Here is a 20,062-nt window from a genome sequence, read left to right as displayed (position 1 = left end):
TTTTTTTTGTTAGAATAGCAAAAATAAAGATGTGAACATTATTTCCCAAAAGAAGTGAAATTTACACTATATTCATTAAAGTAGTTAGCAAATCCCAAAATTAGAAACAACTGAAGTGCTTACCAGAAAACTTTTAATAAAATATATACTGTAGAGTTTACTGTACTTGACTAACTGCCTGAATTTAGAATGACAGAGCATTAAACACGTGTATTAAACCTATGCTACTAGCATATGCCACTCACCCCAAGTCTCAGAAAAACATACACAACAGGGATTGATTCAGGGTTGTCTACAAAATTAGTGTATTTTGCATAAATGACATTGTATACAGAAAGAGCATATAATGATCAGTGTGGCTCAGCACAGAGGATCAGAAAAGAATTATGACATGCTATTAAGTCTATCATCATGCATTGAGACTCCAACCATCATCATCAAAATGTTGATGATAATGACTGGTGTTTGCTTGTAGGTTTTCATAACTAAAAAGAATATTTTTTGCAACTGACATCTAAATGTGCAAGCTTTAATGCCAGTACTTATTTAAACAGAAGGAGTCCAGCTTGTCCTAGCACCACCCCATGATGGATAAAAAATGTTAATGACAAAACGCAGTGGGTGTAATGGAGTTGTGCAAATGCAATAGGATTTTGTGTGAGAATGAGGCTTGTAGTGGTTTTTCCCGGTGAAACACCATTGGAAAGCAGAAGTTTTAAATTTAAGAATTTTGATATATGTTATTAATTTTAAGATACAATATAAACATGTTTTTAATCGTTAAGTAAAGTGTTAAAGACATTCTTCAATATTGCACCCCATTCTTTCTTCTTTTGCTACCAACTCTAGAGCACATATTAATGTATGAAGCACATTGGCCCTCATTCAGAGGCGGTCGGAGCATGCAAGCGGTCGCTCAGAAACTGGGCGGCCGCTTGCATCCTGACCGGCCGCCTCTGTTTCGGTCGTTAGGCTGTGGGTTTACACCCACAGCTCTAACGACCGCTAGGGTGATGGTCGCGATGGTCATAGACCATCGCGATCATCGGGGCTTACGACAGGACCCTAGGGTAGGGTCTCACTTGTCGTAAGCCCCGGAGAGCTTCTGGCTCTGTCAGAGCCAGAAGCTCTCCACTGACATCACTAGTGATGTAAGTGGGGCCTCCCCCAAACGGCAGGCGTTCCCATGGGAACGCATCCATTTTGGCTGCCACCCCCCCGGCCCGCCTTCCAAATGGAGCGAGCTGTCAATCAACATCGACAGCTCATAGACTGTACGGCCGCCTCTGAATGAAGCCCTTTGTATCAATGACTTCACTGTGGCTAAAGCCCATATACTCGAGATTTGGCTGCTTTTTACCAATCAGGATGGCTTTACCCCTGCTCTGACCAATCAGAGCAAAGCCACTCTGGTTAGACTGACAAGCTCTAAGCTTATCAATCATGACTGGACTCTTCCCATGAGCAGTCTTGCAACATCTATGTGGCTTTTTTTGCCAAGTGGATTGCAAATCTTATTTATTTATTTATTTGTTAACAGTTTCTTATATAGCGCAACATATTCTGTTGTGCTTTACAAATCTTGAAGAAAGAACTACCCCCTGGATCTAGGTGAGCAAAAAAATGGCAGGATTGTATGCGTATCAGGGAGTTCTTATTATTGTTTATTCCTCATTGTCTGTGGGCCCTATTTATTATTATTTTTTTTTCTTTACTAAATTTAATGTTTTCACACCCTTTTCATATTATTTTAGTATAACATACAGTACATCTATTAAAGGGTTTTTGGAGCAGTTTTCATGACAAACTACACCAAGCCCTTAAATGGCATATTTTTAGTAAGTAGGTTGCATTTCCCATACTTGTAATGGGAAATGCGATCTGCTTCAAATTTAGCAAAGTTCAATAATAAAAACATACCGGGAGGAGCCCTGTGATAATAACACCACCTCGAGATGGCGTTATTATGGCTCTGACAGGCAGAACAGAGCCTGGAGCCAGTACCTGTGATCGACTTTGTGTGTTCAGTGTAAAAAAAAAAAATCTGGTTAGTTCCTGTGACTCCAGTTAGCTGATCGCCAGGATCCTGCTCTGTGACCCCGGCATCTAACTTCTGCTGTAAACCGGCATCTCAGTTTATAGCACAAGCAGTTGTGGAACTCCTGGAGACAATGCAGTCATTTGCCATTGGGCACCAGCCCTGAAGGGGGCACCTGGCTCCATTGTCAACAGGAGCTGCATGAAGAAGGAGCGCCGCTGATCGGCGCTCCACCTCCAGTGGCGTAACTACGGAGGGTGCAGGGGGTGCGGTCGCACCGCCTACACCCGCCATTTGTCGGGCACCCACTGAGTGTGTTACCAGCAAGCACCCGGCTCCTTCTCTCCCCCCTGGTGGCAGCCAGAGGATGGAGTTCACTCCTGAGCTCTGGCTTCCGGGTCCCACAGTGCATTGTGTGAGTGACGTCATGACATCACTCCCATAGTTCTGAGGAGCGGGTGCCAGGGATGGACGGAAACAGACACTGGAGAGGTAAGTTTTTTTTTGTATGTGTGTGTGCGCGCATGGGGGGGCACTACAGGGGGCTTACTACAGGGGGAATTACAGGGGGCTGCCGCTTATTACAGAGGGTTTACTACTGGAGGCACATTACAGGGGGCATTACAAGGGGATTACTACTTGGGGCACTGCAGGGACCTTACTACTAGGGGCACTAAAGGGGGCACTACAGGGGGCTTACTACTGGGGGCACTACAGGGGACTTATTACAGGGGGCTTACTACTGGGGGCTTACTACTGGAGGCATTACAGGGGCTTACTACTGGAGGCACTACAGGGGGCATTACAGGGGACATCATATGGGGCACTTACAGGGGCATTACAGGGGCCTTACTACTGGGGCATCATATGGGGGCACTACAGCAGCATTACTACTGGAAGCATCATATGGGGGCACTACAGGGGCCTTACTATTGGGGGCACTACAGGGGCCTTACTACTGGGGGCACTACAGGGGCCTTACTACTGGAGGCACAGCATAGGGGACCACTACTGGAGGCACTGCATTGGGGGACCATTACTGGGAGGCACTACATAGGTGGGCACTGCATAGTGGGACCACTACTGGGGGCATTGTATAAAAGGAACTGCATAGGGGGGTGGCGGCAGCTGGGGCTGGCATATGTGCTGAGGGGTGGTACATTTTAATTTGGGGTTTGGGGGGGCACCAACATTTATCTTGCCTCCGGGCACCTGGGATGAAGTTACGCCACTGAGCACAAGTCAGATGGGGTCACAGTGCAGGAGCCTGCCGATCAGCTGACAAGGGGCACAGAGGAGCTCCCTGAATCGATGATCACTGTGCAGGTGTCAGTTTAGTGGGGGAAGGGTTTTCAGGGGAGTTGTGGGGGGAGGTGTGGGGCTAGGGTGTAGCCGGTGGCGGCGCATGTATGGTCACACCCTCAGGGTGTTGTTTGTGAAAAATATGCTAAGAAGTGTTTGGAAAGGATTAGCAGCGAAAGAGCTTTCTCACAAGCTCTGTCCCTGCATGCAATATATAAGATACATCCTTGCAATGTATTAAAATATCACACTTGTGATTTTATCACATCACATCTGCATCTGAGATGCGGATTGTGATAAATATGGCTTTGTGTTTTTTCCAGTGTTTTTTTCACAAATAAACTACAGATCTCAGTTGGCTCTAGATACCAGGTGACACAGTTGGTGTTCATTATTCCACAAGTGTTAGCATGCTCTGTCAACCATGAGTATGCTGATTCTTTAAGTTCTACACGTGCCAGCATGACCATGTTAATCGTTGTAGGTACTGCTGGAAGCTTTAGTTCCTGATCATCACCATAGGCCAGTGGTTCCCAGCATTGTTTTCACGGCACCCCTAAGCCAAAAGTTCGTAATTGAGGATAGAAATTATTAAGTAAATTGCGCTTTCCTGTCATCCTTAGGTTCAGTGATGTGGTGGTGGACAGGACATAATTATATTACATTGACCATAAATAAGTTGATTTGGTGCTGGACCACAAACCTGAGGCACCCCAGGGTGCCACGGCACACAGTTTGTGAACCACTGGCATAGACACATATATTTGTACCAGCCTCAGGCACCTTAGTTGTTTTCTTCAGGACCACATCTGGCCGCATTTGCAGAAACAATCTTATTGTACCTGGACTGCCCTTTCATTTTCCTGTTTCACCTCTCCAGTTATAAGTAAATTTACGTTCAATGTGGTTTCCACTCTGCAATGATGAATTTGCACATGCTTACTTTCTGAGCATGAACAGTGCAAAACCACACAGAATATGCCATGCCAACTGGCAAAGTACTGACTCAGGGCCTGATTCAGACCCGTTCTCTAGGATGGATTCGCACGCAGCCGTCATCAGCCAAACTATGCAAATCCCGTGATCGCTAGCAAGACATTTGCACGCCCACTATGCCTAGCCATGCGATCGCGGTATGTATTTAAACACCCACCAGCCTGACACAAGACGCCAACTTTCCCTTAGTAAAATACGTAATCTCCAGGAAGTATTAAACAATCAGTAACATCGAGTAACATCGGACCCATGCGCAGCACTTATGGCTGACCATACCCTAACGCAAGCACTGCGAGTGCTGCTATGTGTAAATCAGCCATGTGACGTGTATGCTGATGATGCGTCTTACTTATGCACGCCCCTGAAATGGCATTCAGATGCACAGACATGCCTGCATTTGCACCACCACACCCCCGTTATCATCGACCACTCCCTGTCACCACCCACAAATGGCACATTCTATCACTCATGCTAGCGGAGCGTCTGTGTACAGGGTGCGAATGCTTCCCGATCGCATGGACTAGTTTGCGCACGCGCACTGCATCTTGTATGCATGCGCAGATTGCAGACATTGGCAGGCTACATGCGAACGCAACTTAGCGAACGTGTCTGAATCAGGCCCTCGGTCCAATGATGTCTTGTTCCTGGTAGCATCGTGTGCCATACAGAACTATGTCATGGGTGGCTCTGTGTTCATTGAAGAGCTCACTCTCTGCTGGCCCTATATATATTTATCAGGGGTGACCTACAGAACCCAAGTCGTAGTAGCCAACAAATCTTTTTAAAAATTACAGTAGTTTATCATGTCCCAGAATAAAAATGTCAAAGAGCATCCAGAAATGTATCTGAACAGACAACTTATTGATAACAAGACGATTTATAGCACAATTGAAAAAGAGGGTCTGGCAATTATGTGAGCATTAGAAACACTTCAAGGGAGACAATTCAGCTAATTATTATTGTATCTAACATCATATGATTCATTTACATATTTTGAAAATGTTCCAGAATGGAATATTTACTGTCATTGATGGTAAAACATCTGGCTATGAGAATCAGCTCATACATGTAACTTGCTTTGTTGCAGATTTAATTATTATAAGGAGAAATGTATAATCTTGTTGAAAATTGAAAACTGTATTCAATGTTACCGTGGATAAAATATGGTTATGGATATTTTGGTGGCTTCTAAAATCTAATATGTTTGCAGCTTTGTGCTTATCTTTTCACTTTTAAAAAAAAAATGTTTCTTTGTTTGCTATTTCTTAAACAGTTTGTTTTTAACTTATTTTTGTATGTATGTAATTTATATTAGAATGTGTGTTTTGGTTTTGGCAAAAACACTGTCAAATGTTATGGTTTTAGTTTTGGCAAAACCACCCTCAAGTGTTTTGGTTCAGTTTCGGCTTTGTTTTTTGTTTTGGATTCCTTTAAAAAATATATAAAAACAGCTAAAATCATGCAACTTGGACCTGTTTTTGTTCCCTTTAGTATTATTAACATCAATAACATTAATTTCCAGTCATTTTTGACCAATTTTGGAACCTGAAATCAAGAGGGAGGGACTTACATGCAACTGTGGGGATACCCAGGTTGAGACTTTGTTCTATTTGGAACTCAAAAGTAATCAGAACTTGGTTCAACTCGCAATTCCAAATTTTGGGTGTGTTTGGTTTTCAGCAAAGCCGAACCGCTCATCTCTAATTTATATCGTGTTTCAGAGCATGTAAACATATGTTCTAACACTAGGGGCACTGTGGTAGAGTTGAAGAAGATCACATTCGAAATGTTGGTGAAAATTGAATGTGTCTATATACCCAGTGACGATGTCGGATGTAGAGGATCAATGTTTCTTCATTTGTGCATGCAACTATGTTGCACTGCACATGAAACCAGAAAGTGTGCACATAGAGTTGGAATTCCTGGGTGGTGACAGGGAGGTGGCTTAGCAGATGCAAGGAGTTGGCCTATGTTATGGGTGTGCTATGGCAATGTCACATGGGTTGTTGCTGATAGTGGTTGCATACAGAGACATTCAACCACTCGCATAGGAGGGCCCTGCCATAGGGCTGATGAAAGTTTCAACGGTGTGACCAATGGTGCGTCTAAAGATGCACCAAATGGTATTTATTATTATTATTATTATTATCCTTTATTTATATGGCGCCACAAAGGTTCCGCAGCGCCTTACACAGTACATAAATGAGCACACAAGAAAAACAGTTAATAGTAATACAAAACAATGCAGGACAAGGACAAGGTTATAAACTCAGCTGCAAAACACAAGCAGCAGGACATGAGCAACCAGGTGGTAGGTGCCATTGTAGGGAGTTAGGAGTAAATTATACTATAAGTAGGGGGAGGAGAAGCACGTGAGGATGAGGGCCCTGCTCGTGAGAGCTTACATTCTAAAGGGGAAGGGCAGACAGACAGGGGCGACACAGAGGGGTAGATAGTGAAGAAGGAGCATGGAGCAGTGGGTTAGGATATGTGCTGCGGAATGTGTGTGTATAAGTCGACCTGATGTTATGTAAAAATTAAGTCCTTCATACATCTATCTCTATGATAGAAAATAGATTGTTTGTGTTATTTACATGAGAGATGTACAAAGTAAAGTAGAAGCACTTTAATTTGTGTGTTACATTTTAGCATCTATATACAGCCTGACAAGAAATGCAGCTATTATGGGACTGTCCCGCCATCCTAATACAGTAGTGACTACTTTAGTTCCAGCTGCTGGGTGCTATGCCATGCTCCTGTGAGTGGGTGCATCTCACATGCTAGACCCACTCACAAAAGGGTGCAGCCATACATGATGTGGTCCCACAGGATGTTGCAGTACCCGGGCCCAGAATTTCTCTTGGCAGCCCTGGAGGTGACAGACAGAACGAGGAGGGAATGGGGCTTAGTAGTGGGGTAACAAGACCATGGAGGGAGGTGGTTGAGAGTGGAGGTATAGGAGAAGTGGGGGAAAGAAGCAGAGGGTTGGAAGCAGACTGATGAGAGAAAAAAAGGAAGAACAGCAAGTGGAGGAAACAGGAGGGGGAAGAGAGGGACGGATAAAGTAGAGGATTATGTGGACATAGAATATGGGGGTTGTGTGAAGTAAGGGTGTTCATGCTGTGGACAAGGTAATAATTGAGATGTAAACTGGAGTGGAGGCTGTGAGATATAGAGTCAGTGTGATATAGAGACAGTGTAATGTGGAGGCTGTGTGATGTAGAGACAGTGAGATATAGAGTCAGTGTGGATTAAAGTTGTTAAATGTTCAAAAATACATGTAAAGAACAGTGCTGCTAATGTATGAGCGCAGCTCCAAAAGTGATATATAAAGGAGAGGTATGTGAGTAGTGGGTGCAGGAATTAGTTTATAAACAAATGATTAATGTGGATAGATGTGACACAATTGGAAAAGGCAATACAAAATGAATGAGGACAAAATTACAATGTACCCGAGCTGATCCAGTCCAAAGTGTTCTGATCAACAAAGATCAATCAACAAGAGCAGCACACAGACAGGGGAGCACTTGCAGTGTCCAAGCAGTGAGTGCAGTAAGTAGTTGCCTGGATACAGCAGTAGATGTTGATTTTGTTCATTCACATAAGTATGTTGCTTCTTGTTGTTCAGAAAGTGTTCTGGTTTTGAGTTTCGTTGGACACTGAAAGTGTCTGCACATTTAGTTGCACCAATGTACACCAGGTATGGGCTTTGTAGATGCATTTGCATAAAGTCACAGAGGGGTGACTGCAAAAAGATGCTGCGTCCAAATTATAATGAGACCCATGTGTCCTGTATAACATCCAATTACTATTTCATTTGTTGTAACAGGGCTGTAACTAAGGATGACAGAGTGTTGCTGCCTCCCAGACCCCAGGGCCTAAAGGGCAGCACAATCGCTGCCCCAATGCACCTGTATTTCAAGGCAGCCTGCAGCCCAGAAAGCCACTGTCTGGAGCATGGTTTGGATCTACAGACACTCAGCTTCCCCCTAGTCCCAGCAGCAAGTAGCCATAGAGCTGCCTAGAGCATCCTTAGTGCCCTCTGGATGCTCATCTTTCCTCCTGGTACTGATGGCAAGCTGCTGCAGAGCCGTACGTGACATCCTAAAGAAACTCCAGGAGCTCACTTCTCCCACTGATGCCATTGTCCCTGCCCTCTCATTGTGATGTCATGATGCCAAACATTTTTGGGACAGGGCCAACACAAGGCACTCTATTGAGTGGCTATGGCCCTGTGCTGTAGCCAACTACTACAGCATTCCTGCCAATGTAGGATTAAATTTGTTGTGGACCTATGTAACATAATCCTATTTTAATTATTTAATCTTGACAGTGATGTCCAATGTAGATTTAAGCAGTGGTTTAATTAAAGTATCAGTGGTCTTGGCTGTATACAAAGTTCTACTGCCCCAGAGAAAGAAGGTGGTTTCTCACTGTAATCTTGTCACACTGAATAGATATGTCAGTGGTTTCCATGATTGCGACTCATTATTGGATGGCTCAGTCCCACACCCCTTCTGCAGCTTTACATAGCTTCCAGCCTTTAGCTGATGCAATGACAGAAGTGACGGAGTCCCAGGAGAAATGGCTGCATGGAACAGCCCCTAGGGCTGCTCCACCTAGTACTGCAGCTTTATGGCATTTGCCAGATTATACTGTAATGTTTAAAGTATAAATGTTGGGTACATGGAAAATGTTCTTGTAAAGAATGAATCCCATATATTTTGCAATTACACAGTTACAGATAGATTAAAAATATTATTTCTATGAAATTTCAACCGAAAAAATACAATTTGCTATTATTTTTTTTGGCCAATTACATCCAACATGAAAATATATTTAAAGAAAAAAAAATAAGATACAACATTACACTGCATTGTAATCCATTTTTAATGCTTTAGGATAACATCCTGGCTATTAAACTTTTTATGTAGTCTAAACTATTACTTATGTAAAGTATGTGATTAGTTCAGCTTTCTTTAACAAGATTATGATATTAAAACTATTTAAAGAGTGTTAGAATGTGTATCATTGTGCTTAGAAATATAGACATAAAGCATATGTTTTGTGACTATGTAATTCAATGTTATTTCTGTAGTATGCTTTCTTATAGTACTAACAGCTAGGAACTTGCACAAAGCATAGTTGACAACTGCTAGTAAATCCTTTGAATGTGAGTTATCTGCTACAATACTATAATACCATGGTTCAAAACTTACTAGGCCACAGCGAATAAAAACATGTGCTTTCAGTAAAACTTAAGGGTACAAACTGTACAATAATTTGGACGAACAGCCAATTCTTTGGTGTTATTTCTGATTACTTCATAGTGTGAACAGTAAATCGCCCCCAGAACAGATCACCATTATGATCAGCTCATCTGATTAAGGGGGTTATTCAATTGTCTCCAGTTTTTCGGGGACAAAAAAAATGGAATTTTCTCTGGTTTTTAGCTTCGGCCAATTCAATTTAAGTACGTTTTTTTCCACCTGAAAAATTATATGTTTTTGGGCGAAAACACATAGAATCCTTGATAACTTCACAGACCTATAGGTTTTCACTGGCTGCTACCCAAAAACATGATAATTATTGGGGATTTTTTTTTGGAGCCTGCTGAGGTCCTGTAAGAAAATCCCTAAAGCAACTGTGCTTTGGAGCTAATTGGATAGCCTCGGGAGATCAATTAGCTTGCAGTAATTTATCACGGCTAATTGAATTCCACCCTTAGACTGCTGCATAACATTTCTCAGTAACGATGAGCCAATATCGTGTTGCAGCTGTACAGTAGTGTGTATGTGATCAGCCCAACATAGTGCATTTAAAAATAGCACTCAATGATTTGGACATTTATCATTTGGATTGGAACAATAATTGAGTTGTATGTACACTGAAAATTGTATTAAACAAGGGTGCCCCTTAGTGCTTAAGGAACAGGATGGGTGAGATCACGAATGTTAAGTTCTTTCCCCTTCCACCAGCTCAACCTGTATTTCTGTAGTGCAGGTTGATATTGTCTGGTGATCACAAGAGAATAACCACTAAGAGGAAACATCATTTTGAGAAGACTTACAGTATAGTAGCGTCTGCTGTCAAAAATAACCACTACAATGGTAACAGAAAGTACATGTGTATATTCTTTAAACATGGAATATTATTAATATATTGTTCAGGAGAATCATGTTTTTGATTTTTTTTTTCTTTGCAGAAATTTTACAGTTGTGAATTCTAAGATCATTGTAGTTACTATCCATCCAGAACCAAAATCTACAGACTCTCTTGTGGAGATTGAACTTGCTCATCTGAATAATGTAAGTATACATTTGCCTTAATTCAAATGGATAACAAATGTGTGTTTTAAAAATGCCTTACCATCTCCCCTTACACTGACTGTATATTCTTGTAGCTCTAGTCCTGTAAATGTGGGAGGTGTTCGATAGTGTAGCAGAACAATACTATAAAACCATGTATGTACTGCTTGACAAGTGTGGTATCTCCGTAAAGTAGAATAATATGTAACAGACTCCTTCTAAATAGACTCTATGGCATAGATTTACTAAAGCTTCTAAAACAGACAAATGGAAGTGTTGCCCACAGCAACCAATCAGATTACAGCTATAATTTCTCTATTGCATTCTACAGAATCTGATTGGTTGATATGGGAAACACCAGCAGTTGTTTCTTTTAGAAACTTTAGTAAATCTATCCCTATGTTCCTTTACTTGTCACTCAATTTCTGTGCTGCCTACATCAAGTCCTGCCCATTTACACCCACTTAATAAGTTATGACCTGACATATTCACCTGAGCCAGACAGTTCTAAGTTATGGTTATATAAAAGACTGTGGTATAAAAGTAAATATTTAGTATGTGTACATACGCAGCAAAAAAATAAAAAATGTAGGGACTCATTTAGAGTAGGCACTACCTTTGCATAACAAATACTGCAGTTACTGTATGCTAAATCAGTTACAGAATCGGTTCCAGTTGTTATAATGAGCACCCCTCCAGACTAATTCTGCCCCTCCAGCATGGGGCAGAATTTACTAAAACAGTCCCATTCTAAATAATACTATGGCTCTTCCAAACTTCCCAGGACTCTGGGGACAAGAGTAATGATGTATAAAAGATAAAGTACAAGTTGTTCCTGAACTTAAGAACTAAATAAAGGCCCCCAGCATTTTAATTCTGTAACATGAATACATACACACCTAACCTATTCCTACTTTATTGTGCTCTGTAATATTCCTGTAATGTAATAATCCAACAACAATCAAAACGAGAAACAAAACTTTGTTAGATGCTGAGTACCTAGAGCTAAAATTCAAATTAATTAAAAAAAAGCTGAATAGCCAATCACAGTGGTTAGACTTTGGCTATACCATGGGAAAATAACACTTATTGGATAGTCTTATATAGACCTCTTGTCATTTATGAAATAAATTGAATGCAACTCATAAACCATGATAGGCTACATGCTAAGAGTATATCTATCTATCCATAGCTCTCTCTCTCTCTCTCATTCTCTCTCTCTCTCTCTCTCTCTCTATATATATATATATATATATATATATATACTGTATATACATTTACAGATTTCAAATAAGTTGGCTTATGTTGTATAAAGAGTGTGTTTGGTGTTTGTTTTATACTATGCATATGAACAGAGTGTCCTTTGCTGGTAGTGGGTGCAGTGGATAAGTTCATTTCCAAGTTTGGCAAATATTTGGTTGTTTTGTATTGTCTAAAAGTCATCCTTTCCATTTCAGATAATTGTGTCTTCATGTTAAGTATTATTATTACAATACTGTTGAACAGATGATTTTGGAACTATCCACCCAAAAATGTTAAATATACTTTATTGTTGAAATAGAAGCACAGTGTTGTGAGCCCTATCACAACAAGTATGGAATGGGGCAGCATGGTATCACAAAACATGAAAGAATGTTGTCTGCACTGAGTCACCATCAGAGTTGGCAAAGGCCAATTGTGTCATTTAAAGAAATAAAATCATTGTATTTGCATATGTATACAATTGATGCAATGACCTGTAGGAGGATCAATTTTCAATTGTTTTGGTAGATTTTTTATTTTAATATAAACAGTTTTTGGCAAAAGTGTTCTGGTTACAGGTTTGTTGCCTGTTGGTTTTCTTGTCCACACAATGAGTCAGCAGAAAAAAATAAAAACAAAAAACTGGCTTCTTTTGGGCTTACAAAATATTCGACAGCCAAATTTTCATTGGATGGCTTATTTGCATTAAAATAAAAAAAACAGCAATATTAAGATATATACAGCAATACACCTTTTTCTAATATACTTTCAGACTTTTCCCCACATCTCTGCATTCTGTGAGAAGTAAGGCGCTGTCACACAAGGCTTAGACAGACCCTTAATTAGCTTATTTTAGGTGAACCAATTACTTCTCGGTTAGGACTGCTTAGAGCCGGATTGAATACTTGGACTGGCAAAGACTCATGGGAAAACAAACACCAGATTTCTCCTGTAGATGATTAGGTGGAACAGAATAAAGAGCTTTCCATATATCCATTTTTTCCAAACCCAAAGGCTCTAAACAAATTGTGCAAGTCATACTGTGATATACTCAGTCTCACCTCTCTGATATCTCCTGACCTGGTTATGCCATACCCTGCAACAACATGATTATGAAAAAATTTTATGTCCGTGAATTATCCATTTTGAGTAATAAATCTATAATTAATGTCATGAAAATATTTTAGTCTTAACACATCACATTGTGTCATCTGTATTCAAAGCAGGAAACCTTTGGTCCGAAGCCAAGACCCCCTGCAAATTGTTTACATAGTTGGTGGTATGGATAAGTTTCAGCTATGGATTGTTCTTAAAAAATAAAATAAATACAAATTTAGAAGTTATTTGGAAATCCTGAATCAATCTATACAGCTTTAGCAAACTTTAGTAGTTTTCTGATACTTAGAGTTCAACCGAGTTTATGTGTCAAGTGGTGACTATGTTTTATGTCACAAGAGTGAAAATATATTATTTTAATGTTGTATAGTGTTTACAATGTTGTTTTGTTAATGACAAGCCGAATATATTTGTTATTCTGTGTCATTCTGTAATAACTGCCTCTGCACTCAGTGCATCTAGTAAAGGTAATGTATGAGGAGAAAGATGTGTAATGTCACCAAAATAATATTGGCGAACATGATTATAAATAGATCTGCTTATACAGTGTTTGTAAAATAGCTGATTTAAGTGGTGGCTTGGAAAACTTGTTCATTTTTCTTAGACTCTGAAGCACTTTAGCTTTTTGCATCAATTAGTATAGTCTCTGCTATTTATCTTTTGATGTGGGTCAATTGCTGTCGGTACCAGATAGCTAAATGATTTTACTGCTCTTCTGAACTCATAATGCATCTTTCAGAAAGTGGTAATTCCCTTCCTGTTTAGCAGACAGCAACTTGTAATGCTATAAACACCTAAACACAGTATGGAAAATAAATAACTGTCACACATGTCTGTGCATACAATAGGTACATTTTTTATACTTCACATTCATGAAAATGTGTCCCATATCATGTTTCCTCTATACTTGTTTATGCTCTAGCATCTACAGCATGTAATTTCTGATTTGTTAAATGAGGCTTGTTCATTATACATGTAAATATATGCATTTTTAATACTGGTTGAATATATGCACTTATCATGTAAATTGACCTTTAGTCTCTGTATTTTGTACAACTGTTTTGTTTAAATTAATGAAATATCTTCATTTTATACATGGCTTGATGGAAATGTTTGCAATTCAAACTTCTTCAAATTGCATACTGTATTTGATTTACAAAATCATTCTTATCCACTAGTACATATATGATAACATGAGTTGTGAGTTTTAATGGTTTTGGACTCAACCATCAGAGATTAAAATATTAAAAGTTCTAGTCCCATTAGATTTTAAGCTCTCAATAATAATAATAATAATAATAATAATAATAATAATATTAATAATAATAATAATAAATAGATTCCCCTTCTAACTATCCCATGAAGGAATTTTGTTTTTGTTTTTTTTATGTATAAAACAGCTACAACCACCACAAAAATATCTATGTAATGCTATTCACACAGGAATGAACCTACAGTGTGGAAAAGTTTTAAATAGTGGTTCCTAAAACATATCATATCATGTGTACATGCATTTTTCTCCTATGCTACAATTGTTAATGATAAACTGTTGAGTGGAATAATTGCAGAAAAAATTTTTTGGATCCCTAAATGATGGTGGTTTATTGGTATTGATGAAGATTTCATAAAACTGGGGTCTTGGATTAGGGGAATGGTCAAGCATATTGTGGGAAAGGCTCTGGTCAATATGGATTTCAGTTTATTTTAATTATACTTAATTAGCAAGTTTATCTCTCAATTTCCAGACTTTATCAGTACAGTAAGAAACCTCCACAATGGAGCTCTAATTATATTGACTTTTAACGTTTCCCTTTCTGGATTGCCTAGAGCAAACATTGATTAGGCATTTTAGGTATCTTAAACAGATACACAAAATATATTGTTGTGCTCCAAAACAAACATATGTCTTCACAGAATCTTTATTGTACAGCACTTTATGATAAACAACATCTTAAAAATCAAATAAAACTTAATACATTTTGTCCAAAAATGACAGCTTAATAAGTATCTAGATACCATAGAATTAGAAAGCTCTTAATTAGTGAGGAAATTAGATCTCTGCTTCTAAGGAATTGTAGAATCTCTATTGTTAAAGAAATGGAGAAAAACAATGTAGCAACAATTGGAACCTGTTGTATGGAGCCAGTAATAGTCTATATGGTATAGTGTCCAGTTAAAGTTCTCACCATAGGAAAGATGTATGATTCTGAATGTGCCTCTTTAAGAGTAGAGATGAAAAGATGGCTGGACTAGCCAGCATCTACAGCTGTTGTCAATTTGGCCCCAAATTTGAAAACTGAACATGACTTGTAGTAGTAAACTTTGTACGAAGTAGTTGTAATCTTATGCTCTCTTATAAACATAATAAAAAGTCCGGCTAACATAAACCCCTTTATACTGTTTTTTTTTGTTAGAGACAATTACATTTTCTATCCAGCTTTCTCCTGTTTTCTGTCAAACTGTTCTAGAGAGAGATGTACATTTGAAATGACTATTATGGATTTTATACTTAGGTATAATTTGAAATTGTTCTAGGAACCATAAAACTTAAAAATAAATATTTGTTTTGATTTACGTCTATCTTAACATAAAGTCTAGCATTGCATTAGCCATATTAAATGTGAGATATGGTACAATATTAAAATATACATAAAATAGCCTTGGCAAGAATTATGGAACCAAGCATAAAAAGTGGTTTGGTGTTTTAAAATAGAATAGATAATACCCTGAGAAATGGCCCAAGGCTTTCTATCAGTCATTAAACCATAAATATGTAAATTATGTTTCTTTTGTAGTAAAAAACATGGCATTTTATCAAACATTATTTTTCCTATTAATCTGAGGTGAACTTTCTTACCTCTTAGGTTTTGTCAGATTTATATAAAAAAATCATATACAATATTTCTTTTGTTTAGCAAACAGTGCTACTCTTCTCCCTATATACTAGTAAATAATGTGTACACAATTTATATAAATATATCATATATTAAACTGTAGTCACACTTAACTGTTTTGGTTCAACGTGAATATTAGCATTGATAAGACTATGGGGCATATTTACCAAACATGTTTTGAGGGAAACCTGCAAAATTTATTATCCCCAATATTTAAAAAGGGGAGACTACTTATATCTTCCATATCTTCAGCGGTGCCTCCATTTTCATTCACAAAAGCAGCCCCATACAGTAGGCTTCTGCTTGCGTCTAGTAACTAACACTAGCTTTAGATGTAATTGGCCATTATAACCTATGGGCCTATGGGCTACATATTGCAAAATTCTCTGCCAGCACATGTGCAGTCAGCAGATGATGCATGTGCAGTAGCACGGTCAGGGTCTGAACCTTGAAGTAGTGTGATGACATTAGCGATCACTTTTCTTTTTACACATCGGTACCACTCTACCTGGATGTGATATTTGGTACATTCAGTCAATACCGTACTTCATTCTTATTGCTGCAACATGTGGTGATAATAAATTAAAATTACAGTATCAAGACCAAGTCCTTATAGTTGTAAAAATGCCCCTCTGAGAGATATACAGTAGGTGTGCATAGACTTGTTTTTTAAAATCGACCTCAATTAAATGCTGATGAAATGACACCCCATAAAGGTGTGCAGGAAAAGTAGCAATATTCAGTTTACAATATGTGGTAGATCTGTGCACAACCAAGCATCACAGTGATGTTCAGGTGACCATCCCACTGCATTGAACCGCTCATCAAATGTCATGTCTAAAATATGCTTATCAATGAAAAACTGCAAATTATCTCACAAAACACTTTGATACTGTGTACTGCTAACAAAAATACATACTAAAGCCATTATTTTCATAGTTTGTGACATCATGTACCTATTTTTTCATGGTTGCACTGTGATTGCATTTTTGTTGAACATATTTTATTGGGTTGACCTTGTCAGTCATGTGTTGAGTAATATATTTCCTAGTTAATGTTGGGTAGCCCTGATTTACTAAAGTATTATTTGCATGCAGACAAAGTTGTAAGATATGATTTCAATCATTTTTCCAATAGATGTGAATAAAACAATTACATGTGATTACATAAATTTTCAGAATTTCATGGATTGATGGTGCTAGTACTCCTATACCAAACTGAATCTTAACAAATCTATATTTAAAGGGAACTTTAGTCCATCTTTTGTGTACCAGAGTTTACTCCTCTTCCACCCAGTTTAATTACCTATGGGTTAAATGATATTGATACCTACTCCTGAGTAAGATAACTATTGTATTGTCGAATGTAATCTGTAAAGATTTTTCAGCAGGCCAGGGCTTATGTGTAAGAGTTATAGTTTATATTTCATATAATATGTTGGCCTTGAAATGTTAGCACTTACTTTGTGTAGATGAGTTGGTTAGCAATATATCCTCTTGTTGATTCCTCTACCTGGGGACTGTCATCTCTGTAGCTCCTGCCACTACACTTGCTGTCCCTATAATTGAGGCCTATGTACAGTAGCTTCTGATGCTGTGCTGCTAGTTTCTGACTCTGAAGATACTGTTTGTACTCTGATGTACTATTTCCCTAACTCCACACCCACTCCACTGTCTTTTTTGCGCAATTCTAACCCACTTTCAGTCTCTTGCTTTTATTAGCCTTCTACCTCATGTGCGCAACTCGTTTCTGTCTCCTGAAGTCATGATAGAGGTTACTCATCCACTGTTAGACTACAGCACCTGGGTAATAATTCTGTTCATTGCTAATAGCCACAAATCTAAGTAGACTCCACCATTACTATCAGTAATAATTGAAAAGGATAGAGTAATATTGCACAGGTTTATGTAATTTCAAGATTTTTAATATAATTGTTCAAAACCTTAATAATGAGTCCAGATAATTTTCATCCTGATACTTATTTTACAACGTTATTTTACCACACACACAATTATAAACTTATTGTACTATTAAAACAAAAGTGTCTTAATCGGGTGCACAAAATTGTAACATAATTAAAATACAAATTCATAAAATATATCAATGTATCAAGATATTAAAATGTAGCTAAAGAATGTAATATGAAAAAGGTGAAATGAAAATGTATTCTTGAAGACTGTGGGCCCTTGTGTCTTCCTTATTTGATTGGTTCAAAGAGACAGTGGGATAAATCTTGTGAAGTTTTTATTTAATTTATTCTCACTATTCTCTATCAGAATTAGTATTTTAGTTACATCTACTGAGTAAGCCAATGCAAGGGCTAATTAGTCATTCTTGACTGATAGGGGGTGCAATGATTTAAAAATGCAGTGGGTGTATCAGGTTGATATATTATTCTTTCACACACACATTTATGGCACAAAATACACCCATCCCCTTTAAGTTGTGAGGTGGGGCCCCTTTGGCTCGGACTTGTTTTTCCAGCACATCCCACAGATGCTCGACTGGATTAAGATCTGGGCAATTTAGAGACCAATTGAACTCTCTGCCATGTTCCTCAAACCATTCTTGAACAATTTTTTGCAGTTTGACAGGGCACATTATCCTGCTTAAAAAGGCCACTCCACCAAGGAATGCCATTGCCATGAAGCGATGTACTTGATCTGTAAAAATGTTTAGGTAGGTGGTACATATCAAAGTAACATCCACATGAATGGCAGGACTCAAATTTTCCTATCAGAACAATGCCCAGAGTATCACACTGCTTCCACTTCTTTGTCTTCTTCCCATAGTGCATCCTGGTGCCAGCTCTTCCCCAGGTAAATGATGCACACAATCCTGGCCATCCATATAATGCAAAAGAAAACGTGATTCATCGGACAAGGCCACCTAATTCCATTGCTCCATGGTTCAGTTGAGACTGAATGGGCTATCCTTCATTCCCCATGTGCATCAGTGAGCTTTGGGCATCCTTGACCCTGTCAGACAGTACACCAGCTGTCCTTGCTTGGGTCACTTTTGGTAGGGAATAACCACTGCATACCGGAAACACCTCACAAGTCCTGCTGTTTTGGAGGTCCTCTGACCCAGTCGTCTAGCCATCACCTGTCAGTGATTTTAATGTTATGGCTGATGGGTTTATGTCACACATCCCATTAGCAGAGAATTTTGTATGGTCATGTATTCCATTGTTGAATCTGTTTGTCTCTGTCAAACCATGAACCAGTTCACTATTTTGAGACCTTAATGCTTTGCTACATTTCATACATTAGGATGCTTCAGGTCTGTTGTCTGAAACAGATGATTGTATGATTCAGGACAGAACCTAATTTATAGTTAGTCATTTGTTTTTATTTTGTGTGTGCTTTATGTAGTTTTACTTGATTATTAGTTTTGTTTGGGAGAATGGTTAATAAAAAAGTATTATATTAGGTGTTTATTGAAAAAATTGTGTTAGAAGTGAACAAAATTGGGTTAGAAGTGAACAAAATCTAACACATCAAACTCTTTTAAACATTTTAGCTTAAGAACCGATGTAAAGAAGTCACTGTGAAGTTTTAAATGAGCTTTTGACTTTTGTCATATAGTTAATAAGCTGATTTTTCAAAATATTACTTATTTTAGCAGTATTACAGAATTTCATTATTTTAGCCTATATTCTCTTGGTTAGTTTAGTTGACATCACAGTGTAACACATATTGTGAGAATTCCGAGCAACCATAGGGCTGCATGAATGTCTGATGTTGCGGCCGATGTCCCATTAATGGTGCACCTTTGTGGGCACATCGACTGACTTGCCCTGCAGCTGATGGACATCTCAATAGACCAGCCAACGGCCACTCCATTAGCATAAAGACTCAGTGGTGGCTGAGACTTTGTTGCAGTTGCTACTGAAAAACTGTACACCTCTGAATCAGGCCCTTAGTCTGGTCATTTTAGGATCAGCACTCAGTATTGAGGACATAATTCTACCTCGGCTGAATAATCATTGCCATGAATCACATTTATCTTCTGCCTACATCTTATTGGGACATTTTTTTGTGCTTATTTACAGTACAAGCTTGATATCTGGAGCGACATTGCCATTCTGTTCCATAGTATATCACCATCTATTATTGTTTATGACAACTGCAATATAATATATACTTTACATTAAAAACATTTCA

At 38.6% G+C, this 20,062-nt stretch overlaps 1 protein-coding gene across 3 annotated transcripts in view; it reads left to right on the top strand.

The window, feature by feature from the left end:
• Nucleotides 1–20,062, top strand: part of ADGRB3 (adhesion G protein-coupled receptor B3) — a 926,819-nt gene that overhangs the window by 609,100 nt on the left and 297,657 nt on the right. For all 3 annotated transcript variants that reach the window (XM_088456639.1, XM_088456638.1, XM_088456640.1), the window contains one exon: nucleotides 10,542–10,644. In XM_088456639.1, the coding sequence (XP_088312765.1) occupies nucleotides 10,542–10,644 (103 nt within the window). The remainder of the gene's footprint in view (nucleotides 1–10,541; nucleotides 10,645–20,062) is intronic.

Source organism: Taudactylus pleione, unplaced genomic scaffold (assembly GCF_031769625.1).
Source record: "Taudactylus pleione unplaced genomic scaffold, aTauple2 ptg000710l, whole genome shotgun sequence".
Taxonomy (NCBI): Eukaryota; Metazoa; Chordata; class Amphibia; order Anura; family Myobatrachidae; genus Taudactylus; species Taudactylus pleione.
The sequence above is the reverse complement of the archived record's forward strand: the minus strand, read 5'-3'. Positions and strand labels throughout refer to the sequence as shown.